The sequence below is a fragment of the Cricetulus griseus genome, chromosome 9 (assembly GCF_003668045.3).
Source record: "Cricetulus griseus strain 17A/GY chromosome 9, alternate assembly CriGri-PICRH-1.0, whole genome shotgun sequence".
NCBI classification, from domain to species: domain Eukaryota; kingdom Metazoa; phylum Chordata; class Mammalia; order Rodentia; family Cricetidae; genus Cricetulus; species Cricetulus griseus.
This window is the reverse complement of record NC_048602.1, coordinates 8,345,167-8,371,164: the sequence shown is the minus strand read 5'-3', so window position 1 is coordinate 8,371,164 and position 25,998 is coordinate 8,345,167. Positions and strand designations below refer to the sequence as shown.

General features: G+C 51.2%; 1 protein-coding gene across 4 annotated transcripts; it reads left to right on the top strand.

The window, feature by feature from the left end:
- Nucleotides 1-49: 49 nt before the first annotated feature.
- CUNH19orf47 (chromosome unknown C19orf47 homolog) lies at nucleotides 50-25,152 on the top strand. Of its 4 annotated transcripts, none has more exons than XM_035449413.1 (10): nucleotides 50-72; nucleotides 1,822-1,943; nucleotides 4,046-4,097; nucleotides 7,060-7,147; nucleotides 7,247-7,361; nucleotides 8,284-8,365; nucleotides 12,916-13,053; nucleotides 15,877-16,023; nucleotides 20,050-20,120; nucleotides 23,355-23,846. In XM_035449413.1, the coding sequence occupies exons 2-10, from the start codon at nucleotides 1,899-1,901 to the stop codon at nucleotides 23,844-23,846; spliced, it is 1,230 nt and encodes a 409-aa protein (XP_035305304.1). In that variant the 5' UTR covers nucleotides 50-72; nucleotides 1,822-1,898. The 4 variants fall into 4 exon arrangements, with proteins under 4 accessions (XP_035305304.1, XP_027286253.1, XP_027286256.1 ...); XM_027430452.2 differs by lacking the exon at nucleotides 50-72 and adding an exon at nucleotides 81-216 and having other exon boundaries at nucleotides 23,355-25,152; XM_027430455.2 differs by lacking the exons at nucleotides 50-72; nucleotides 15,877-16,023 and adding an exon at nucleotides 81-216 and having other exon boundaries at nucleotides 23,355-25,152.
- Nucleotides 25,153-25,998: the final 846 nt, after the last annotated feature.

The following is a 25,998-nucleotide window of genomic DNA, read 5'->3' as shown; positions in this document are numbered from 1 at the left end:
TGCGCGCCGCCACGTGACTGCGATCGGCGCACGCTCTCGCTGGTCGGCGGCTGCGAGGGCTAGAGCGGCCAGGTGGGCGGGTCAGCCAGATCCGGTACCAAGGGCAGGACTTCCGGGACGGGTGGGTGGCCCCGGCGGAGGGAGGAGTGGCTGACAGTTGGCGCGATCGGGGGGCGCAGACAGGCGGCTCCCGGGGGTGCGGGCCCGCCGGGCCAGGTGAGGTGCCCGCCGGTGGCGCTGGGTGGCGGGGCTGGGCCGCAGGAGGCTGCGGATGGAGCTGCGGGGCGGCCAAGGGTCTGGAGTCCCGGGGCGGGCCACGGTGTGCGGCGACCCGATGGATGAGCGACTCCTCTTTGCGAGCCTCAGTTTCCTCCTGTGCACCGTGGGGGCCCGAAGCGGATCCCCCCACACCCCATCCCTTAGTGGGACGGGAGCTGGTGCAAGCCGCGGATGCTCTCTGCGCCCCCCCCCCCTCGTTACGCTTCCACCCTTGTTGTCGGGGACCTGCGCGGGAGATGGCCGGGCTAGCACGGCCAGCGGTGTGGGTTCGAGTCTCCGCCCCCCCCACTGGGCAGCACTGGGCCTGTGTGTCACCCGAGTTTCCTCGGCACAGTGCTAGTCTCAGGCTCATAGGTTCGTCGTGCGGGATCCCCACGAAATGTCTGTGGCGCACCAAGAGCTCAGTGCATTGGGACTGTGGCAACTGGGAGTTCCAACCCAAATAGAGGAGGGGGAGCCCGGAGAAAGCCAGAGAACGGTCCGGAAGATCGACACCCTGCTGCTTGCCGAGTTCTGAAGTAGAGATTTAAAATAGTGGCTGATGCATGCTCCTTTGTTTTTGTTTTTGTTTTTTTTTTGTTTTTTTTTTTTTTTTTTGGAGACAGGGTTTCTCTGTATTGCTTTGGAGGCTGTCCTGGAACTCGCTCTTGTAGACCAGGCTGGCCTCGAACTCACCGAGATCCGCCTGCCTCTGCCTCGCGAGTGCTGGGATTAAAGGTGTGCGCCGCCACCACCTGGCCTTTGAACTCAAATCTTCCTGCACAGTACTGACTAAACCATCTACCCAGCTGGGGAGATGGACTTTTTAAAAGAGAAGATTCATTTATCTTTACGTGTATGTGTGTTTACCTGCCTGTTTATGTTTGCACCACACACATGCTTGGAGCCCAGGCTTTTGGATCCCCTGGGACTAAATTTACAGGTGGTTGTGATCTTCTGTGTGAGTGCTGGGAGCTAAACCAAAGCAAGAAGTGCTCTTAACCCCTGAACCATCTCTCTGGCCTCCTGGAAATGTTTTGTTTGTTTGTTTTTTCGAGACAGGGTTTCTCGGTTTTGCTTTGGAGCCTGTCCTGGCACTCGCTCTGTAGACCAGGCTGGCCTCTGCCTCTTGAGTGCTGGGATTAAAGGTGTACAACACCAACACCTGGGTTGAAATGGGTTTTTAAGGTAGTAGTAAGAAGAAGCTCAGAGCCTGGGAGGTAGAGGCGGGAAAATTATGAATTCATGGCCAGTTTGGCTAATTCAGGAGACCTAGTTTTAACAAATGAGAACAAACCAAACAGACAAGATGGTGTTAGAGTGGTGAAATTGAGTTCAACAGTGACTGTGCTGCCCTAGAGAATTCTGGTTTAGTGTTAACGGAGGCCTTCCAAGAAGAGGCTGGTTATGCCTGCTGTGTAGCAGTTCCTGGGTCTTCATTCATTGGGCTGACCTGAGTTCTGGTCCTGGCCCTACGTTAACCTGCTATGTTTTCTTGGGGTTACCATTTCCTCCGTCTTCAACTTTTTATTTCCTCTTTTTGCTCATCTTTCTTCTTCCCAGGCTCATCATGCAAAACCACTGAGATGTGCGTATTCTCAGTTCCTGGCACAGAGTAAACACTCCTGAGGACCTGCTCCATGGGCTTCGGAAGCAGAGAGAACTTGCTTTTGAATCTCAGAAAGGTCAGTTGCTACGTGTGACACTTGGCAAGTGACTGTTCCTTGCTGAGTCAGGTGTTTTTTGTTTTTTTTAATCGACGAGAATGGGACTAACAATAGTTTTCCCCTGTGAGGCTGTCTCAAGGCATCTTTGTGATGCTCTTTCTAGGTGGCTAGTTGACATGTCCTGACTTTCTCAGATGTGTCTCTTGTGCTGTTTATTGGTGTCAAATCCAGAACTTGCTTTGTAGCTAAGGGTAGCCTTCAACTTCTGATCCTCCTGTCTCTGCCTCCCAAGTGCTGGGACTGCAGGTGTGTGTGCCTGGTGTGTATGGTGCTGGGAATTGAGCCCAGAGCTTTGTGCATGCTAGGGGAGCCCTCTCCTAACTAAATTACACCTCTAGCCCTGCCCACCTGCTTGAGACTGGGTCTTGCTATACAGCCCAGGCTAGCCTTGCACGTAAATTATGTAGCTTGGGGCTGGCATCCGAAGCTCTTCAGCCCCCTTTAAGCAATTGTGCATCTAAGTGGAAAATTTTCCATTTCTTTGGAGCCTCTTGGGGTCTGGTACACTCCCCCACACCCATCCCCTCCCAGTTTGGTTCTTAGGCACACCAGAGGAGCTTCTGGCTTAGGACACTAGACGGAGTGTCCCTTCCTGAGGAGGGACATCTTCCTCTAAAGAGCCACACACTCACTTCCCCTTCCCCAGGTCTCTGCAGGACAGACACCTCAGTCTTTGTAGATCAGCCTGTTGGAAATAGTTCCTACCCCTCCCTGGCCAGCCATGCTTTCTCCACAGCTCCGCCTTTATAGCTATTTTGTTTGTTTCTGTCCCTGCTCTTCTGCCCCCAACTGGGCTCCATGGTTTTGTTCCCTAAGGATTCTTAAGTATCTCCCACATTGATGGTTCTTGGGAAACCTGTTTGTTTATTTTGTTGAGGACCAGACTATGCTTGGCAAAAAATTTGTCGTTGAGCTATACCCAATTAAATCTTTTGTTTTATGTTTGGTGCAGAGCCTTACTAGCCCAGGCTGGCCTCGAACATGTGAATCCCCTGTCTCAGTCTTCTGAATGCTGGGATTTCAGACACTCTACCATGTCTGGTTTCTGTCTTAATGTTTGAGAAAGAGCCTCACACTGGATGTGGTGGCTGACTTCTTTCATCCCAGCATTGGGAGGCAGACACAGGGGGATCTGTGAATTCAGACCCAGCCTGGTCTGCAGAGTGAGTTCCAAGACAGCCAGGACTATAAACATCCAGACAAACGAATAGAAAAGGCTTCACTCTGTAGCCACAGCTGTTCCCCTGCCTCAGCTTCCTGAGTTGTGGGGTAACAGGTGCGTGCCACTGTGCCTGACTCTGGCAGGAGGTTTCCTGACAGAGCAATGAGTGGGTCCATGTGGTGGGATTTGGGGGCCACTTTTCCAGCTAGACCTGTCATGGTGTGAGGACTGACTGGGAGCTGGACATTTGCCTTCTGTGCTGATGCTTTTATGTCACTTGCCACAAGCCAGGGTCATCTGGGAAGAGGGTTCTCAAATGAGAAGCTACCTCTTTAAAATTAGCTTGTAGGCATGTCTGGGGGTGTTTTCTTCATTGATGATTGATGTGGGCTGGCCCAGCCCACTGTGGGTGGTTCCATCCCTGGGCAGGTGGTCCTGGTGTTATAAGAGCAGGCTGAGCAAAGCAAGCCATGGGAGCAGGCCAGTAAGCAGCACCCCTCCATGGCCTCTGCATCAGCCCCTGCCTCCAGGTTCCTTCCTTGAGTTCCTGTCCTGACTTCCTTCTGAGATGGACTACAAGCTGTAAAAAGGAAATAAACCCTTTCCTCTCCAAGTTGCTATTTGCCCTGGTGTTTTATTACAGCAGTGGGAGCCCTGAGTAGGACACCATCTTTGAGCTCCTTCCCAGGCAGGCAACACTGATAGCTGTGGTGGCAGCCTTGTCCCAGGCTGACGTCCTGCCAGCTGCTCCAGGCTATTCTTGGGTCGTGAGCCCCTAGTCCAGGAATGCTCCTCTGGCAGGCAGGCAGGCAGGCAGGCAGGCAGGCAGGCGGGCAACACCGGGAGTCTGAGGCTCTCTGTGGGCTGACGAATGGGCCCTCTCCCTTCTCTCTTCCAGGCTCCGGGAAGCAGGGTCAAGGCCAGGGAGACGATGGTCTCAGTGACTATGGGTGAGTCGGGTTTCCCTGCAGGGCCCCTCACCCACCTCCCTTTCTGGGGTGTGGTCTGAGTCTAGAGGGGTGAAGGGGGAGGGTTGGTGACAGGCAGGAGCAGCTGAGCTCTACTGAGGAGGGGGCGGGGCTGGAGCCTGAGCAAGGCTGGCTGTTCTCTTCCTGAGTTGGGCCTCCTGCATTAGGAGTTTGGCCTGGAGAACTTGGTAAGGCCCTCCTGTGCCTGGTCTACGAGAGTCTGAGTTTTTCTACCTGTGAGATGGAGATGGTAACTCTGCAACCTGGACTGAGGAGATTACCACATGTGGGATCCTGGGCACAGTCCTTAGCTGATGCTAGTTGTGCTTGCTTTGAGACAGCCTCAGGCTATCCCCCCACTCTTTCCTGAGACACAGGCCCATACTAATCCAGGCTAACCTGCCATTCCAGGAGCCAAGGACACCCTTGACCTCTTCGCCTTCCTGCCTCTACCTCTAGTGCTGGGGTCACAGGCACTACCACCGGCCTAACTAGCTTGCTCTTAGTTTTGGGGGTGGGGGAAGTCTCCCTATGTGATGACCCAGGCCACTTTCAGTCTTCCTGCCTTAAACTCCCAAGTGCTGGGGTTATAGCTGTATGCCACCACACCCAGATCCCCAGCTCTTTTTAAGCTGTCTATTGGGGTTGTTAAGGCCCAGAGATCACATAGTGGCTTCAGAAAATGTTGAGATTATTGCGCATGAAGAAAAATCCATAGCTGGGCAGTGGTGCTGCATACCTTTAGTCCCAGCACTCAGGAGGCAGAGGCCAGCCTGGTCTACACACAGAGAGAGTTCCAGGACAGCCAGGAACCCTTTCTTGGGGGGGGGAGGGGGAAAGAAAATCCATAAAACAATTTGCATGGATGGAATTAAAAGCAACTAAAAGACAAACATTTAGCAGCACCCAGGCTTTGAGTTTCTGTAAACAAAACCGTGCAGTGTGTCATCATGATGTATTTTTTTTACATAGTATGATATGTGAGAGTCACCTGTAGGGCTAAGCATAGCTGTTTTGTCTTTCCTTGTTAATGCTGGGTAGCCTTTCACATGTTTGTTTACAGATGCCATTGTCAAGGGATATTGCTTAGGGCTTGAGATGTTAGCCTAGGAGTCCCCTGTGAAGGACTTGGAGTATGGCACAGTGTTACGGTTAACTAATGGTCGGTAGGAGGTTGCTCAGAGCTAGAGCCCTTAACTGACATTGATAAGGCAATTTCCATCCACAGCACTGCAAACAGACAAACTATGAAGGATTTTATTTTGTTCTGGGCTAGACATCTGCAATGGATGTTCCTGACTCCGGACGATTTCTCCCAGGGATAGGAGTAGTAACCTCATCTGGCTGATTCTGAGATACACTGTTTTGCAATGTAACATTTCTGGGTAGGGGCTACATTTTTTTTGTTGTTGTTTTTGGAGACAATGTCTCACTTTGTAGTTCTCTGGATCCTTCACATTTCCCAGACTGGTCTCAAACCCACTACTTCAGTCTCCTGGTCCAGGTATTTCTTAATGGCCACTGGTTTCTTTCTTCCTTCCTTCCTTCCTTTCCTTTCCTTTCCTTTGGTTTTTCGAGACAGGGTTTCTCTGTGTAGCTTTGGAGCCTGTCCTGGCACTCGCTCTGGAGACCAGGCTGGCCTCGAACTCACAGAGATCCACCTGCCTCTGCCTCCCGAGTGCTGGGATTAAAGGCGTGTGCCACCAACGTGTTTCTGACAGCACAGTTGGTCACATGTTTGCCTTGTCTCTGTAACGCATGTCATGAGGTTTTGCAACTCCTTGGACACCAGGCTCTGTAGGTGGTGCACACTTGTGATCCAGGACAGTAAGGCAAGAGGATCAAGGTCATTCTCAGCTACCTGCTAAGGTCAAAGCAAGCCTGAGATACCCGAGACCCTGTCCTTTTTTTTTTGGACACAGGGTCTCACTATATAGCCTTGACTGTCTTAGAACTGGATATGTAGACCAGGCTGGCCTGGAACTCACGCAGAGAGATCCACCTGTTTCTGCCTCCCAAGGTGTGTGCCACCATACCAGCTGAGAACCTATCTTTAAAAAAAAAAAAAAAAAAAAAGTAAAAAAAGAGGGATTTAGATTGGTTAGCAGAGTGTTTGCCTAGGGTTCCATCCCCATCACCACATAAACTGAGTATGGTGACGGTACACAATGACAATTCCAGCACTGGGGAGGTGGGGGGCAGGAGGGTCAGGAGTTCAAGGTCATCCTCAGATACACAATGAATTCGACGGCAAGCCTAGGCACCACTAGACTTTGTCCTAAAAAAGCCATTTAAGGCTGTCTGGACTCAGTCCACCCATCCACCAAGTGATCCAAGGGCATGGGTGTGGTTAGTACTGAAACCTTAGCGTGGATTTCTTGACTTCTGCCCTGAGGGTCTAAGGCATCATAGGTGCTGGGAACAGTATTGGCCCTGTGCTGAGTGCCCAGGAAGTACTTGGTAGATGTACAGCACTATTACAAGTCACAGACAGGAAACTGAAGCACTGAGCAGTGACTCGCCCAAAGTCCTGTATGCAGGAAATGGCAGAGCCAGGACTGAACCAGCCAAGCTTCCTGATAAGGTGTAAAACTTGAGCCTCACGGAGAGGCTCGGTGGCTCCCTGCCGAAGCCCAGGGACTGGCTCCAGGACCTGGGCTCCCCATCAGGCCAGGTGCTGAGAGCTGTCAGGCCAGGCACGCTAGATAAGGCACCAGGACGGGATGAAGCTATAGGAGAACAAGGTCAAAGGACCAGGAACTTGGGTACATCTTGCCCTGGCGTGTTCCCAACTTCTCCGCTCCTAGTTAGGGGACTCAGGGCCTGCTGACTCACGGGTGGTCGGGGTCCTCATTCCACTGGGAGCTGGCACGCACTGGCTCAACTTGTGGGAGCCACTGCTGCTGCAGTTTTGCTATGAAGGACTGTCCTGTCTAACCCCCAGCCACTTCCGAGTGGATCCAGTTCTTCAAGGAAGCCGGCATTCCTCCAGGACCTGCTGTTAATTACGCTGTGATGTTTGTGGATAATCGGTGAGGAGGCTGATGGGACAGGGTAGACCGGGCAGGAGGAGGCGGGGGTGAGGGTGGGGGGGCCTGCTGGGTAGGGCCTCATCACTGTCCCCCCTGCAGGATCCAGAAGAGCATGCTGCTAGATCTCAATAAAGAAATCATGAATGAGCTAGGCGTGACGGTAGTGGGTGACATCATTGCCATCCTCAAACATGCCAAGGTGGTGCACCGCCAGGTAGGTGCCCTGCTGTGAGGTGTGAGTGTGAGGCTGCAGGGGACTATCATAGGGCCAGTAGGAGGCCTGGCAGCAAAGGAAGGTGCAGTGTTCACAGGCAGGTTCCGCTCTATGCTGTGTGATATTGGGCGTGTTGCTTGACGTCTCTGAGCCTTGTTTTCTCTGTCTTCCCAATGCAGTGAGGCAAACCTTAATTCTTGTGTTTCTTTTTCCATTCTCTGTGGCTTTGGAGCCTGTCCTGGAACTCGCTCTGTAGACCAGGCTGGCCTTGAACTCACAGAGATCCTCTGCCTCTGCTTCCCAAGTGCTGGTGACATACTGCCACCTGGCATATGTAACACATCTTTGCCTAGTTAAACAAACATTTCCACAACACAGGGTGCTTTCTTTTAGCCCAGAGCTGAGTGGCATAGAGCTGGAGAGATGGCTCAGAGGTTAAGAGTGCTCACTGCTCTTCCAGAGGTCCCAAGTTCAGTTTCTAGCACTGACGTCAGAAAGCTCACAACTGCTTATAACTGCAGCTTCAAGGGATCCCATACTGGTGGCCTCTGCAAGCACCCACATTTACATACACTACACACACACACACACACACACACACACACACACACACACACACACTTAAAACTAAAAATGGGTTAAAAAATAAAACAAACAACCCCAAAGCAGAACAACTTTTCGTTTTGGTTTTTGAAGATAGGGTTTCTCTTTGTGGCCTTGTCTGTCCCCGTACTCCTCAATCTGGAGACCAGGCTGGCCTCAAGCTCACATAGATCCGCCTGCCTCTTGAGTGCTGGGATTAAAGGTGTGTATCACTACTTCCCGGTTGGCAGAACAGCTTTTAAGGTCTCCAACCTTCTGGGTGCTGCTCGCTGCACTAGGTCCCCTGTTCTAGGCTGACCCCACTACCTCTCATTTCCAGGATATGTGCAAAGCAGCCACCGAGTCAGTGCCCTGCAGCCCCAGTCCCGTCCAGAGCGAGCCTCGCCGCGGCGCCTCTAGTGGTGAGTTGCATCCGTTCAGTCTCTTCGTTGCATCCCGTAGCCGAAGGGAACACGTCTGGCCGTCCCATCCACCTCGTAGTTTGCAAAGGTGGAAGCAAAGCCATTGACGCACTCTGTCAGGGACCATATAAGCTGGGCAGGGAGTGACTGTTTAAATAGCCCTTTCTTACTCTTAGTAGTCATATTTGTTTGAATTATTGATGTGTGTGTGTGTGTGTGGGGAGTGTCTCACAAGACAAAGTGAGAAAGTTAGAGGGCATATTGTGGGGGTTGGTTCTCGCCTTCTACCATGTAGATCTCGGTGCTCCAATTTGTGTCATCAGGCTGGACTGTAAGCACCTGTTCCCCCTCAGAATTGTCTTTCTGGCTTCTCTCTCTCTCTCTCTCTCTCTCTCTCTCTCTCTCCTTTTTTTTTTTTTTTTTTTTTTTTGGCAAAGGTTTATATAGCCCAGGCTGGCCTTGAAGTCATTATCCTCCTGCCTTAGCATCTTGCTTCTGGGATCACTGCCTCTGATGTGTTTCTTTTGGCGGTGCTAAGGATGGAGCCCAGAACCTGTGCACAGGCTGACCAAACACTCTGCCGTTTCAGTCAGTTACACCTCAGCCATACATATCCCCTTCCTTATCTTATCTCTTCCTCTTTGTTCTGGTTTGCTTGGTTTTCTTGGTGGGTAGTGGCGGTTCAAGACAGGGTTTGTCTGCAGCCCTGGCTGTTCTGGAACTCACTTGTTCTGTAAACCAGGCTGGCCTTGAACTCACAGAGATCACCTGCCTCTGCCTCCTGAGTGCTGGGATTAAATGCGTGTGCCACCACTGCCCAGCCTAATGATAAAGCATGACTAAAAGCACGGGGAGGAAGGAGTTTATTCAGCTGACATGTCCTGATCAGGGCATCAAGGCAGAGGCCAGGGACGAATGCTCCTCTTTGGCTTGTTCTCCAGGCGTGCATACAGCTACCTTCTCTTCTATTTTTTTCCTTCTTGAAGTAGGGTCTTACTATGTTGCCCTGGTTGGTCTTGAACTCAGAGAGATCTGTCTGTCTCTGCCTTCTGATTACTGAGATTAATAGACATTGTGCCCCCACACCTATCCAGCTATCTTTCTTATACCTCTAGGGACCAACCACCTGCCAAGCACGGCACTGCCTGTAGTGGGTAGGCTCTCCCACAGCAGTCCCCACAGACTTGTCTCCCGGCCAATCCAATGTAGGCATGTTTTGACACTCCCCCCCCCCCCAGGCCTCTAGTTTGTGTAAAGTTGACAGAATCTAACCAGACTTTTTAAAAACTGTATTTATTATTTACATTTATTTATTCTCTGTGTGTGTCTGGGGAGTACTGATTCGCCCTGGCCCAAGTGGTGGCTAAATGACCCTGCTTATCCTCTACTGCGGCATGTGGGTCCCAGGATCAGGACCTTCACCCCCCCCACCCCCCACCCCCCCATGCCTTTGTTCACTGAGCCTGTCTGAGAAGATGCCCCCCCCTCCCCGTGTTCCCTTTAAAGGACACCTTGTTTACCGTATGCTCTTGAGTCATTTGCTGAGCTCACAGCCAGCACCACCGTGACTCATTTCCAGAATAAAAGCTTGTAAGCCACACACATTTGCCACGCAGCACACTGTGTTCTTCCCATGCAGTGCAGTGTCACACAGCACCTTAGCAGTGTGCTTAGCAGGGGTCATTTTAAAGCTGCACAGTCCCCGAGCAAAGGCCAAAAAAAAAAAAAAAAAAAGCCCAGTTTTTACATTCCTAGCAGTAAGTAGGCCATGGGAGGATGCTTGCCGGAACTCATGTGAGGAGGCCACAGGGTCTGTTTGACACAGGCCGGGAAGGTGTGCAAATCTGGGAACCGCTTCGGAAGCAAGCACCCCATGCGACGGTGCCAGGGTTGTCGTGAAATGCAGTGAGATGAGCCTGCACACACAGACGCTGAAGACCTGGGCAGCAAACAGAGTGAGACCCTATTTTCAAACCACACAGGCTGGGCTAGAACTCAGCTGGCATACGATAGGCCTTGGACTGAGTCCTCAGCTCCAGACAATCCAGGCACTGTATTGTCCACACCTGTAATCTCAGCATCTAAGAAGTGGCAGCAGGAGAATTAGAAGTTTAAAGGAGGGGGTTGGAGAGAGAGAGGGCTCAGTGGTTAAGAACACTTACTGCTCTTCCGGAGGACCCGAGTTCAATTCCCAGAACCCACATCAAATAGTTCACAAATGCCTGTGACGCTAGCACCAGGGGATCTGATGCCTTCTTCGGGCCTCCAAAGGAACCTGTATACATATGGCTTACACACATATACACACCTAAATAAGAATAAATAAATTTAACAAGAAAAAAAAAAGTTCACAGTAATGCGTTTGAAGCCAGCCAGGAATATGTGAGATCCTATCTCAGGAAAGAAAGAAAGGAAAAAAAAAAAAAAGTGGGGGGCTGGTAAGATTGCTCAGCAGGCAAAGGCTCTTGCTGTGCACACCTGGCAACCTGAGTTGTCTAGAACCTGTGAAAGTTAAAAGAAAAGAACTGACTGAAACTTGTCCTCTGACCTCTGCGTGTGTACTGTGGCGTTTGAGTCCCCATCGCCCGTCCTGCCCCCATAGAAATTATCTAGAAGTGTCACGCCTTTAACCCCAACACTCAGGCGGATCTCTTGATTTTGAGGAGTTTGATCCCAGCATGTGGAGGTAGCTCTCTCTGAGTTTTAGGTCATCTTGGTCTACATAGAGAGGTCTAGGCCAGGTGGGGCTGCACAATAGCATGCCCTTTCAAGAAAAAAAGGGAGATGGCATGCCTGGTGAAGTGCTTGCTGGGTGAGTGCTTGCCATGTAAGGGTGTGGATCTGAGTTTGGATCCTCAGCACTCTTGTAAAGATGGATGCTGTAGTGCACATCTGTAACCCCAGGTGAGAGTCCCTGGACGCTCACAGGCCAGCTGGCCCAGTGTATGTATTTGCAAACAAATGAGACTCTGTCTGAAACAGGCAAGGATACACATCTGAGTGTCCCAATTTTGTGTGTCACACATGTGTGTTACAATTCACACACATGAATGGACAGACACACACACACACACACACACAAAGATGAACAGTCAGTCACAGACATTTACTTCTCATACTTTTATGGGTTGGCTGGTCACTGTCCTCGGATCCAGCTTAGCAGGTCTCTGGTTCCATGATGTCTATGTTGAAGGATGGCTTCGTTCACACATCGATTACTGGCTCAATGTCAGCTGGAGTCATAGAGGTGGCTTGGTGCCTTCCTTCCATCATGCAGCAGGCTAGCCTAGGCATGTTCTGACAGTGGGAGTGAGTCATAGGGTTCCTGAAAACAGCCTTAGAAGGCAGCCCCAGCCCTGGGGCCTCAGGAGTCTCTGCTTTCGTAACACCTGCTTTCCTGATTGGACAAAGCAGAGTCAGTGCTGGCAGGGCACACCCAAAGGTGCTGATGCAGGGAGGTTACAGGAATGAGGCTCTAGAGTGTGTGCTTAGTCTGTGAGGCCCTGTGTTCTAGCCTCAGCACCAACTCATTAGAGGCTCTGCTGGATAGCAGTCAGTATGAGACAGCTGATAGCCAGCATAGCATCCAAAGGAAGAGGCAAGCAGTCCTTTCAGAGTCCCCTCCTCCCCCTTTCCACTCATTGTCTCCTTTCAGGGCACCCACAGCCCTGGCTACCAGTAGCATAGATGAGTTTTGCCAGTTTTTCAATTGCCTGTCGATAACATTTTCATACCCTTCTGAATGCCTCCTCCTCCTTCCTTCTCTCCTCCTCCTCCTCCTCTTCCTCCTCTTCTTCTCCCTCCCTCCCTCCTTCCCTCCCTCCCCCCCTCTGTCTCTCTCTCCCTCCCTACCTCCCTCTCCTTTTCCTTCTTCCCTCCATCCCTTCCAAGACAAGGTCTCACAATACAGATATAGCCCTGACTGGCTTGGAATGCATGTAGACTAAGCTAGCCCTGAATTTACAAATCCACCTGCCTCTGCCTCCAAGTGCGGGATTAAAGGCGTGTCCCATCACGCCTGGCCTCAATGCCTTTTATAATTTCAAGTAACTGAGAAATGAAACCAAAGCCGTGCGTGGGAGCTCACGTGTATAATCCTAGCACTCAGGAGGCTGAGGCAGGAGGATTGCTGTAAATTAGCCAGCCTAGGTTACATTGTGAGTTCCAGGTCAGTCCAGAGTGAACCAAAGTCTTTAAAAACAAAATCCTGTCAAGTGATGAGGACTGTGGGACAAAGTGGTGTCATGGGTCAGCGTAGCAGAAGTAGAAGGGGGTCCCGGTGTGGGGGATGTTAGAGGAGTCGGACATGGTGAGCTGGCTTGTTCCTAGGGATATGAAGCTGCTGTCCAGGGCCCTAATCAAACCTTACATCACAAGGATGGAGCAGCCTCCGGGTGACAGCAGCTGCTGCTGCTTCCTGATTCAGGCCCCAACGCTGGATTGAGAATTCGCTCCTAGACTGTTGTTCCTGAATCCTCCTCACTGCCATCTCCCAGTCCCTTCTCCAGGGTATCCCCAGAGTGACTGGGCTCAACTCCTTCCTCCCACAGCTGCTTCTCGAATGATCACCAACAGCCTGAACCATGACTCTCCACCCCACACTCCCCCAAGGCGGTCAGACACCAGCACCTCCAAGATCTCCGTCACTGTGTCCAACAAGATGGCAGCGAAGAGTGCCAAGGCTGCCGGTGAGGGCTCTTGGGCAGGTGTTGGGCAGAGCTGCAGGGGAATATGGGTGAGAAGAAGATGAGCGCGTGTGTGCGTGTGAGTGTGAGCATATGTGTGGGGTGTGCTAAATGTGACAAGGTGCTTCAGAGGGCACCCAAAGGTCACTGACCTTTGTGAACTTGAGTCTGAGAACTTCATTTTTGTTTCTCTCTTTTTTTTTTTTTTTCTTTCGAGACAGGGTTTCTCTGTGTAGCTTTGGAGCCTATCCTGGCACTCGCTCTGCAGACCAGGCTGGCCTCGAACTCACAGAGATCCGCCTGCCTCTGCCTCCCGAGTGCTGGGATTAAAGGCGTGTGCCACCACTGCCCAGCTTGTTTCTCTCTTTTCTTAAATTAAATTTATCCTTTTATTTTACATCTGACCAAAGTTTCCCCTCCCTCCTACCCTCCCATTTCCTCCTTTCTGACCCCCTTGTCCACTCCTCTGCTTCGGTTCACAAAGGGGCAGGCCACCCATGGGTGTCAGCAAAGCATGGCATAATCACGTTTCTGTAAGACTAAGCACCTGCCCTTGTATTAAGGCTGGGCTGGACGACTCAGTATGAGGACTAGGTTCCCAAAAGTCAACAGGTTAGGGACAACCCTGCTCCCACTGCTAGGAGTCCCACAAGGGGACCTCCTTATTTTTTCTTAACTTGAGATTTATTTTTCTTTTTAAATTGTATGTACGTGTGTGTGTGTGTTTGTGCCCCTGGAGGCCAGAAGAGTGGTTTCCCTGGAGCTGAAGTTAGGCCGTTGTGAGTTGTCTGATGTGAGCGCTGGGAACTAAACTTGGGTCTGTGCAGAATCCGTACTTGGTCTTAAGCACTGAGCCATCTCTAGCTCCATGTCACTGTTTCGAGAAGGGCGGTGATGTCTTGGTTTCAAGGACAGTGAGAAGCTCTCCAAGACAGACTGGAGACCTGTTCCCCGTCTCCTTGGTAACAAAGCTGGCCTTGAGCTTGTTATGTAGCCAGGATGACGCTGACCTCCTGCTCCTCCTGCCTACCTTGTGGATATTCAGCTCTCAGGCATGGCCTGCTACTCCTTGTTTATGCAGTGCTAGGGACAGTGAGCCCAGGGCTTCTGTGCATGCTAGGCTGAGCCGAGGCCCCCCTCTCAGCACTTCCTCTTGCCAGCTGGCTGCCAGCTTTTGCCTGTGGCCTTCAGCTTGCAGCATGGGGCTCCTTGGGTTTTTCTGACTGCCCTCTGTCCAGGGCTTCAGTGGGTGGGCTCCAGGGGGCTCAGCCTTTGGCCTCTTGAACTTTCCTGCTCTCTGCTGTGTTCTCGAACCTTGTTGGATCCAGTCCTAGTTCCTAGTGTAAAAAGACACCTGTGGAAACTGAGGCCCCAGGAGAGGACTTCATTTTACAGTTGCCCAGTAGTTCCCCATCACATATCTATTGCCATTGCTGCTCTGGCTTTGTCTTTGGGGTGTGTGTGTGTGTGTGTGTGTGTGTGTGTGTGTGTGTGTGTGTTAGTAGAAGCGCCTTCAACTAGAAGGTAAAATTAGTTGCTGTGTGTAGTGGCTCACACCCATAATACCAGCACTTGGGAGGCTGAAGGCAGTCAGATTGCTGTGAGTTTGCACCCAGGCTGGTCTGCAAGCTTGAGTCCTTGTCTCATGAAAAGAAACAAGATTCTAGAACTAGGCTAAGTGGTAGCGTATTTGCTTAGCATGCACAAAGGCCTGGATTTAATCCCTAGCATCACAAAAATTTATAAACGTAAGCTGGGCAGTAGTGGCACACGCCTTTGATCCCAGCACTTGGGAGGCAGAGGCAGGTGGATCTCTGTGAGTTCCAGGATACCTAGGGCTACACAGAGAAACCCAGTGTTGCAAAACAAAAACAAGCAAAAAATAAGTAAATGTAAAGGCATGGTGGCACATACCTGTAAGTCCCGAATTCAGAAAGTAGAGGTGTGTGTGTGGGGGGGGGCAGGGGGAATCATTTCAAATTCACATTTGCTTTGGTCTATATGGAGAGTTCCAGGCTAGCTAGAGTCACAGCGCTGAAACAATGGTGGAAAGTCTGCCTCCTGACCCGGGGAAGGGAATTCTTTTCTGTAGTTGAAATATAAGGTAGGTGTGACAGAGCGTGTTGGAGTGGAGAGGCTGAGGCAGGGGGACTACAAGTTCCAGACCAGCTTGGGCTACATAGTGACACCCTGGCTTAGCAACAGAAAAGAAGGATAAGTAGGGTTGGTGGCACGGCCCAGGGAGTAAATGCTTTCGCTGGATGACCGTAGTTCAATCCCTGGGACCCACTGGTAAGGGGAGAGAGTAATTAATTCTGCATAATGCCTAACAGTAAGTGTGGACCTTGATTACTTGTTAAAAAGTGAAAGCACAAAAAGAAGAGGCAAAAGGCGCAAGAACACAGAGTTCTGCAGGCAGCACTGTGGCATCTGAGCATCTCCGCACCCCAGGGGGCTCCACAGTCTAGAGAGTCTGGGAGGTCACCACTGCTTTCAAATCCCAAGCACATCTGTGGTTTAGTCACACCAGATAACTCTGGTGACAGGGCCAGCTGCTGTGCACATGAATGGCCCAGTCACACAAGGAAGGCGATGAAAGGCACTGGTGTGCTGCTGGGCGTTGGGAACGCCCGTAAGCCCAGCCCTCCTGGGACTAAAGCAGCAAGATTGAGAGTTGAGGCCAGCCTGGGCTACATAGCGAGCCCTTGTCTCCAAAGAGAGAGGACAGAGACAGATTGTCATGCCCATAGCTAGGTGTGTCCTGTCCCCTGCCCCAACCTCAGAACTTTCATTCCTGGAGGAGCTGACCCCATGTCTCCTTACCAGCGATGGCCCGCAGGGAGGAGGAGAGCCTGGCTGTTCCTACCAAGCGGCGACGGGTCACAGCCGAGATGGAGGGAAAGTACGTCATTCACATGCCCAAGGGGACTACGCCCCGAACCCGCAGGATCCTGGAGCAGCAGGCAGCGAAAGGTACAGGCTGTGGGGGCTGCAGGTGGAACTCTCTTAGCTTGCTGCCCAGTGATGGTCCTGTGCAGTAGGTGGGGGCTCAGAGGGGAGTAGCCAATGGCATCTGGCTAAGGGGACAGCGACCACAGAAGAGACTCCCTCACCTCTGTGCTGTCATCTTGCAGTTCATGAAGCTGGGCTCCGCATGGCTTGTCCCTGGAGGGCAGGGACAGTTAGGGCTGGCCTGGGAAGCAAGTGACCATACCTGGCTAAAAGTAGGCCTGCAGTGGACACCAGTACTGTGAGGCAAAGCAAGGGCTCGTCCCCTGGGCTCCTGAGGTGGTGGCTCCATGGTAGTGATGTTTTAGAAAGTTCTGCGGGTTCTCCCAGAAGAACTGTAAACGGTGCACATTCCCTTCCGGGCCATCCCCATGACTGCTGTCCCTCTCCGAGGAGCGGAGTGGACCTGTGGATGTCACTGAATATGTCCCTACAGAGCCTCTGTTCTGTTTCCTTTGGTTTGTTTTTTCCAGACAGGGCCTCACTATGTAGCCCTGGTTGTCACGGAACTTCCTCTTGGCCTCGAACTCACAGAGATCCGCTTGCCTCTGCCTCCCGAGTGCTGGGATGAAAGGTGTGAGCCACCACTGCATGGCCAGTTTATTTTTTATGTTCTGTGTTTGAGGTGCTGCGGGTGTGGCCTTGTGGGTGCTAGGGTAGTGATCTTCCACCTAACTACAGCCTCGGTCTCTATAAATATTTGGCACAAATATTGTATCTTTTAGATACAATATAAAATTTCCTCAGGTCATTTTTTTTCTTTCATTTTTCATCTTTTAGTTAAAACTTTCTTTTATTTATTTATTTATTTGTTTATTTCTAGACAGGGTTTCTCTGTGTGGCTTTGGAGCCTATCCTGGCACTCGCTCTGGAGACCAGGCTGGCCTTGAACTCACAGAGATCCGCCTGCCTCTGCCTCCTGAGTGCTGGGATTAAAGGCGTGTGCCACCAACGCCCAGCTGGTTTTTTTTTTTAATTTATTAATTTTTATTTTATATGCATTGGTGCTTTGCCATGGGTGTCAGGTCCTCTGGAACTGGAATTATTCAGACAGCTGTGAGCTGTCATGTGGGTGCTGGGAATCGAACCCAAGTCGTCTGAAAGAGCAGTCAGTGCTCTTAACCACTGAGCCATCTCGACAGCCCCTTAAAACTTGCTTTCAGAAGCTGTTTTGTGTGTGTGCTATCTGCAATCATATGCATACTGTGCACGACAATCTTTGAAAGCCAGAAGAGGATGCTGGGATTCCTGAAACTAGAGGGCCGGGAGTGGAGCCTGGGTCCTCTGCAAGAGCAGTAGGTTCTCTTTTAACTCCCGAGCCGTCTCGTCAGGCCCTGTTCTTTGAGGAATTCATGTCTTTTTTTTTTTTTTTTGAGCTGCCCTAGAACATTGACTGATCTTGTGGGCTTGATATTCTGCAGGCCTTGTGTTGGTAACCTTAAGTGCTCACTTGGCAGGTTGGATCTGGAAGACAGCATTTCACAGCACTTCTTCAGCTCTCTTATTCTTTCTGCTGCTTGTCTGCAGTGCCCCCTGAGATGTGGAGAGGTTGATAGAGGTGGCCGGTCCACCTTGGCTGAGCGCACGCGCGTGCATGCGCTCGTGCACGCACGCACGCACGCACGCACGCGCACACACACACACACACACACACACACACACACACACACACACACACGCTCAGCACTTTGACCAGCTGAGTCTTTGCAGTAAATGCTGCCTCTGTAGAAACAGCTTCTCTGACCAAGACTTACCTATGGGTACAAACACAAACATGTACCGATGTGTGTAAATTATTCCTTATTGTGTGTATATGTGTGAATCTATGTGAGTTTACATGTACCACATGCATGTAAGAGCCTGCAGAGGCCCGAAGACGGTGTCAGATCCTTTGGAACCGGAGTCATGGGGGGAACCTCTGCAAGAGCAGTCAGTGCTCTTAACTGCTGAGCCATCTTTTCAAAGCCCCCGCCCGCCTAAGCATGAATATTCAGAAGGCAATTTGATAACATGTCCATTTATCAAAACAACAATATTAAAGTTTCTATTCGGGCCTATGGCCTCCTAAAGTCATGGACATTTGGCCAGGGTTACCATCCCAGGCATGTATTTCCCCCTGTGGAGCAGGCCTCAAATCTAATCAGAGAGGTGTTGGTTAAGTTCATAACCTCATGCCATTGTTACGCCAATGGGCACACTTAGCCTGGCAGGTTGATATTGTCACATTCAGAGTTCCCTGTTGGGTAATACCACTGATGACTTTTCCCCCAGTGGCCTGCAGAGTAACTTCCAACACTGTGAAACCAACCATCAAGGTGGAAGTTTGTTTTTCCAGTCAGTTCCAGCTTGATTTTCTCTGTCCTACAACCAAAGTGCGTTGTGCCTGCTTCCATAGGATTGCTATCTTGTGCTGCCTGTCCTGCAGAACTCACTCTGGAGACCAGGCTGGCTACTAACTTACAGAGATCCCCTGCCTCTGCCTCCCATGTGCTGGGACTAAAGGCGTGCGCCACCATGCCAGATCTGGTGGCTTATTTTTTAATGGTTGTTTGTTTCCATCGTGTTTTAGGCTATGACTCAGTGGTTACTATGTTGGTGCAGATATAGGCTTTTGGTTGGTTGGTTGTTTGAGATGGGGTTTCCCTGTGTAGCCCTGGCTATAGCCCAGGAACTTGATCTGTAGATCAGGCCGGTGGTCTTGAACTCAGAGATTCACTTGCCTCTGCTTCCAGGGTGCTGGGATTAGTGGTGTACGCCAGCACTGTTCGTTTGAGATGTAGGTTTTATTTAGTGGAGGGCTCATCACCCTTCATCACATTCTGCCAGATGCCCACAGTCGCAAACATGAGAAGAGCAAGAGAACATTAAGAACGCTTTACCCTTAGGGCTGGAGAGATGGCTCAGAGGTTAAAAGCACTGAGTGCTCTTCCAGAGGTCCTGAGTTCAGTTCCCACCAACCACACGGTGGCTCACAACCATCTGTAATGAGATCTGGTGCCCTCTTCCAGCCTGCAGGCGTACATCCAGGCAGAACATCGTATAAATAAAATCTTTAAAAAAAGAAAAAAGAACCCAAAAGTTGGGTGTGGTAGCACCCAGCTGTAACTCTAGCATTTGGGAGGCGTAGGCAGGAGAATCGGGAGTTCGGGGCCAGCCTCAGTTACATCGTGAGTTCCAAGTTAGCCTAGGCTACGTGAGACCCAGTCTTAGAGAAGAAACACTTTCCCTTCCACATCGACTGGTGCAGAGGCACAATGGATTTCAGGTGTCAATTTTCATTGATTGTTTTAGTTGGGGTCACTATTGCTGTGACGAAGTACCATGATCAGAAGCAGTGCACCTCATGTCACAGGACAGGAACTCACGCAGGGCAGGAACCTGGAGGCAGGAGCTGACGCAGAGGCCATGGAGGAGTGCTGCTTACTGGTTTGTTCCCATGGCTTGCTCAGTCTGCTCTTATAGAACCCATGATCACCAGCCTGGTGGTGGCAGTCCCTACCCCATCAATCACTAATTAAGAAAATGCCCTACAGGCTTGCCTACAGCCGATCTTACGGAGGCCTTTTTTTTTTTAATATTTATTTATTATGTGTATAGTGTTCTGTCTGCACGTATCCCTGCGTGCCAGAAGAGGGCACCGTATCTTCTTACAGATGGTTGTGAGCCACCATGTGGTTGCTGGGAATTGAACTCAGGACCTCTGGAAGAGCAGCCAATGCTCTTAACCTCTGAGCCACCTCTCCAGCCCTCATGGAGGCCTTTTATTACTTGAAATTCTATCCTCTTAGATGACTTTAGCTTGTGTCAAGTTGACATAAAACTAGCCAGCTCATTGATCTTTCCCAGATTTGACAGTTGTCATGAGTTTGAGGTCAACATGAGCCACCCGTGTAGGTCATCCCACCTTGTCATCCACTCTGTGGTCAGCCTAGACATGGTTCCATGGGGACATTAGGCAGGTGTTGCTTCATGGTGCCATTTCTGTCCCAGGTCTCCATAGAACATCTGTGTTTGATCGCCTTGGTGCTGAGACCAAAGCAGACACAACGACAGGGACTAAGGTGAGTATGGTATTGTTTATGTTTTTTACTCTTTTGGTTTTTGAAGGGCCCAACACCCAGCTCCCAAATAAATCACACATGGAGGCTTACTCTTAGTTATGAGTGCCCGGCTCATTTCTTGCCAGCTTTTCTTAAACTATCCCATCTACCTTTTCCCTCTGGGCTTTTATCTTTCTGATTTCTGTATATCTTACTTTCCTTCTTCCTCTGTGGCTGGCTAGCAGCTGGCCCCTGATCCTGGTTTCTCCTGTTTATCCTCTCTGCCTGCCAGCCCCACCTACCCTTGCTCCTGCCTCGCTATTGGCCGTTCAACTCTTTACTAGGATCACCAGGTGTTTTAGACAGGCACTGTAACACGGCTTCACAAAGTTAAACAAATGCAGCGTAAACAAAAGTCACACAGCTGAAAACAATATTCCACCACAGTGTGGCGTGCTGGAGCGCTCGTGCCGGCAAGTGCTGGTCCCCTCAGTGTACTGCTCGACACTCATGCTTCTATGCATCTGTGGCCCAGGTGCCACGCTCTCATCCCCCCATTTGAACCTGTTTTCTTTCTTTCTTTCTTTCTTTCTTTCTTTCTTTCTTTCTTTCTTTCTTTCTTTCTTTTTTGGTTTTTGAGACAGGATTTCTCTGTGTAGCTTTGGAGCCTGTCCTGGCACTCGCTCTGGAGACCAGGCTGGCCTCGAACTCACAGAGATCCTCCTGCCTCTGCCTCCCGAGTGTTGGGATTAAAGGCGTGCGCCACCAACGCCCGGTGAACCTGTTTTCTTGTTGGCCGTGCTGGATTTCCTGTTTGCCTTCTGTCTTTCCTCAGCTGACTTGTAGCCCAGCCCCAGGCTGCCTGGCTGCCAGATTTCTTTCTTCTAGCCCAGGTCCCATCCAGTCTCAGTGTCTTCTACCATAGCAACTCCCTGAGCCTTCAGCTCTCGAGCTCTGGGTGCCTGCCATCTGCTTCCTTCCAGTCAGCTGAATGCATTCCAAGGTGGATGACCCCATCTCTTCTCCTCCCTGTCCCCTCTGCCTGTAGGCATGGATAGGATCCCACACTGCTGCCATTAGTCCTCGCAACCCTGTCCCCACATGCCACAGGAAGAGGAAGTGTCTGATAGTCTCATATAGCTCGGGGCGGTCTGACACTGTGTGGCTAAGGATGTGTTTGAACTCCTGACCCTCTGGCCTCCATTTCCTGAGTGCCCAGGTGACAGGCATGCACTGCCACACCTGGCTTCTTTAGGACTAAATGCTTGAGTCAGTCTCTCCTGTAGCTTAGACTGGCCTAGAACTCATGAACTCATGATCCTTCTCCTTTGATTTCATGAGTACTGAGATCACAGACTTGCACTTATGCTTCCAAGGGTTTGATTTTATTTTGTTTTTGTTTATTTGTTTGTTTGTTTTTTGAGACAGGGTTTCTCTGTATTGTTTTGGAGCCTGTCCTGGAGCTCAATTGGTAGACCAGGCTGGCCTCGAACTCCCGAGTGCTGGGATTAAAGGCGTGGGCCACCAACGCAGGCCCGGCCCAAGGGTTTGATTTTTTTTTTTTTTAATAAGTTTTTTTTTTTTTTTAAAGATTTCATTTATTTATTTATTATGTATACAAAATTCTGCTTCCATGTATATCTGCACACCAGAAGAGGGCACCAGTTCTCATAACAGATGGTTGTGAGCCACCATGTGGTTGCTGGGAACTGAACTCAGGACCTCTGGAAGAGCAGTCAGTGCTCTTAACCTCTGAGACATCTCTCCAGTGCCCCAAGGGCTTGATTTTTAACCATGTCCACAACAAAACCTATTCTTGTTGCTGTAATGAGCAGTTCCCTGGGTTCTGGGCATGGTGTGTGCTTAGGAAAATACCCTAGAGCTCACTGGCTGGGTGGGTGGCCTTGGCCTTGTCATTTTGGCTGTTTGTACCTCGGTTCCTGAATCTGCATAGTGCCAGTTGTTAGGGCTGTGGTTGTCAGCAAGGAGCTGGAATGGGCGTGGGGCCTGGCAAGCGCTTCTTAAGTATCGCCCACGTGGGCATTGTAGCTTTCACTGAGCCTCATGCTCACCAGGGGAGAGCCACCTGCCCTCTGTCTCTCACCTCCCAGAATCTTCCATGATGGTGATGGTGACACAGGCTCATAGGATTGGAGACCCAGCCCTGGGAGGTTTTAGCGAGTGCCCAGAAGTGTGACTACTGTCACTTCTGCCTCGGGAACTGAGTGCATGCTTTTTCCCCCTTTGCTCTATCTCCTTGGAGAGCCTGCAGTCCCTGGCATCTCTGAGATGTGGATTGTCCCTGACTGCCCTCCAGTATGCTATTCTCCTTCAAATGTTGGCAGCCATGGCCCACATCTGCCATCCCAGCAGTCAGGAGACTGAGGCAGGAGAATCTCAAGTTTGAGATCGTGGGCTGTGTAGTGAACCCTGTCTCAAAAAGTAACGGAGCCGGGCGTTGGTGGCACAAGCCAGGTGTTGGTGGCACACTCCTTTAATCCCAGCACTCGGGAGGCAGAGGCAGAGGCAGGCGGATCTCGGTGAGTTTGAGTCCAGCCTGGTCTCCAGAGCGAGAGCCAGGACAGCCTCCAAAACAATACAGAGAAACCCTGTCTTGAAAAAAAAACAAAAAAAGTAACGGAAAAGAAAATCTATGAAGATCCGCTGTCTTTCCTAGAACTTGGCTGACGGTTGAAGTTGTAGAATTAGTGGAGTTATTTCTGATGCTGCCTCCTCCATTGTGCTATGACTTCAGGAGGGTGTGGCCAGGGTTGTCCTAACCACTGTGGCATCCTCAAACCCTGTTCATCCTAGTCTGAGTTTCATTAGCTGTCTACTAAGTGAATGACCGAGTAAGGGGCTGGGGTGTGCTTTAGTGGTGGAGCAGTTCCCAGCTATGTGTGGCCCTGGACCCTGTCTGAGGCACGACACAAGGCACAGCTAAGAAGTCCTAGGGGATCTTCCAGTGCTCACCCTACCCCTGGCAGGGCGCTCCCCGTTCTCCTGTCTTTATTAGTACCACTGCCACTCAGCTTACAGAGCTCCAATGCCCCGTACCCTTTCCTAAGGTACCCTCCTGAGCCGCCTGGCATAGTCAGGTCTTCCTCTGGACTCCCTCGCCTCTGGTACCCCTTAAGAGTGCTATCCCCGTCACATGGGATGACACTGACTCGCCAGCTGTTGTAGAGGCCAGCACGGATCAGGCAGCGTGTTGAGTGACTAAATGACCCACTGTCTCTTCTCTGACTCCTACAGCCTACTGGAGTTTTCAGCCGCTTAGGGGCCACCCCAGAGATGGATGAGGATATGGCCTGGGACAGTGATAATGACAGCAGCAGCTCTGTCCTGCCGTATGCTGGAGTCCTGAAGAAGCTAGGAAGGGGCCCCACCAAGGCCAGTCCCCAGCCAGCACTGACTGTCAAAGCCAAGGCCACAAGCTCTGCAACCATAACAGCTCCAAGACTGCGGCGCCAGGCACCTCCCTCTCGCCCGGGGCCAGAGAAGAAGCCAGAGTCCCTGCCCAAAGTCAGTGTCCTTCAGAGACTGGGCAAGGCTGCTGTTGTGTCTGAGGCCCAGGACAGCCAGGTCACAAGCACCAAGAGTAAGTCCTCAGCTGAGGTCAAAGTGGCCATTAAGAGGACTCTGGTAGGGCCCCGGGGGAGCAGCTCCATCGAGAGCCTTGGTGCCCAAATGGACCATGCAGGCACTGTGAGTGTGTTCAAAAGACTGGGCCGAAGGACCTTCTAGCCGCACAGCGGGTGGGGTGCAGCTTGCCAGGCAGGCAGGTTCCTGCTTCCGCCCGTCCCTTCTAGTCTTTCTTGAGGGCTCAGCTGTCCTCCCTCCCAGCTCTAGGTGACACAGGGCTTGGTTCTCTCCAGCATTCCTGCTGCTTCCAAGCACTCAGACCCCTGGTCTTCCATGTTCCTGCGGCCTGACCTTGCCTGCTCTGGGATTCTCCCTGTCCTCTGTCCTCTGAGAACTAATGGTGGCCTTGGCAGATTCCCCTTTTCTACCTCTCCCCAAAGCCAAGTGCCCCGCCTGCCCCACAAAGCTGTCACCTGGAGGCATCCCCTCCGCTCCCCACCCCCACCCCCGCTGTGGTGTCTCTCCTTCTCTTCACTCTTCTCATTTCTCTTCTGTTTTCTGTCCCTGTGGCAAGGCCCGACCGTCCGCTGCATCCTGCCTGACCCTCCTGCACCTATGACCTCCCCGAGACCCCCTCGTCGACGGTGGCGTCAAACCTGTAAAGACTGTTAGCCGCCTTCCATTCCCAGGCTGGAGGGACTCCCTCCCCCAGATCCTGGCCTGCAGCTGGGGCACCTCCGGCTCCCTGCCCTGGCCGTCTTTTTCCTTGGTGGGTGGGGCAGCAGACACTGGGGAGGGAGAGGAGGGGAGCTGGGAGAAGGTAACAGCTGTTTTAATATATTTTTGTGACTTCCAAACTGTCCTTTCCCCTCCTTCAGCGGGAGTCACAGGTCTGTTCCTTATATCAGCACGGTGAGGAGGGTGGGCACTAGAGAAGGAGGGAGTAACGGTGGCAGTCCACTTGGTGAAGCCATCCCCTGGCTCTGAACTGCAGGGTCTGGCACTGTGGCTTTTCCTGTGGATTTCACCTGGTACTGCGCTGCCTATGGAGAACTTGGTTTGGTTTTGAGATAAGATCTCATTACATAGCCCTGGCTTACCTGGAGCTTGATATGTAGACCAGGCTGGCCTCAAACTCTCAAGAGACCCACCTGTCTCTGCCTCCCAAGTGCTGGGATTAAAGGCTTTTGCCACTGTACCCAGCTGGATTTCTTTTCTTTTCCTTCCTTTCTTTTTTTTCTTTGAAACCCAAGATGGCCCAAACTTGATACATACTCCAGGAAGACTTGGAATGTCTCACTTAAAAAAATTATTTTGTGTGTATGAATATTTTGCCTCCACGTATGTATCAGTCACATGAGTGCCTAATATCCATGGAAACTGGAAGAAGATTTGGATACCCTGAGTTAAGTATAGTTGTGAGCCCCCGTGTGGGCTCTGAGAAACAAACTTAAGTTGAACACTGTCACCTTCTCTGTCCTTTCTTTTTTTTTTTTTTTTTTTTGGTTTTTCTAGACAGGGTTTCTCTGTGGCTTTGGAGGCTGTCCTGGCACTAGCTCTTGTAGACCAGGCTGGTCTCAAACTCACAGAGATCTGCCTGCCTCTGCCTCCGGAGTGCTGGGATTAAAGGCGTGCACCACCAATGCCCAGCTTCTCTGTCCTTTCTTTTGAGGCAGCGTGTTACTGTGTAGCACTGCTTGACCTCAGACTTGGGATTCTCTTGCCTCTACCTCTTAATCGGCTGCAATTACAGGCCTGAGCCAACTACTGACAGACTCGCAGCTGTTATAAGATACTAGTGCCCAAAGAAATGGGGCAGGGGCAGAACTACTGCAATTGTATGGTCAGAAGATGTTGAGGTGACATCATTGGGTGGGTGAATTGGGAATAAGAAGAGGCAATTCTTCAAACTTCAGAAGAACGCTCTGTCAGGACAGATGTGGGCAAAGGCCTTGCAATGGGGTAGTGACCAGGAAGGTGACTGGCAGGAGGAGGCATGGCAGCTGGGTAGGAGGAACAGCCATTGGCAGGGATGGGAACGGATGGGAAGAACAGCGCCGGGCGGTTCTGTTGACTGTGTTAGAGGGGCCTGGTCGAGTGAGGTTTGTGTGTGATTCCAGCACTTGGGAGGCTGAGACGAGGATAGCTGAGTTTGAGATCTGCCTGAAACACAGTAAAATTCTGTCTCAAAAACTGTACAGATTTTTAAAAGCCTGGCAGAGTGGCACATGCCTTTAATCCCAGCTCTTGGGAGGCAGAGGCAGGAGGCTCTCTGAATTTAAGGCCAGTCTGGTCTTCAGAGCGAGTTCCAGGA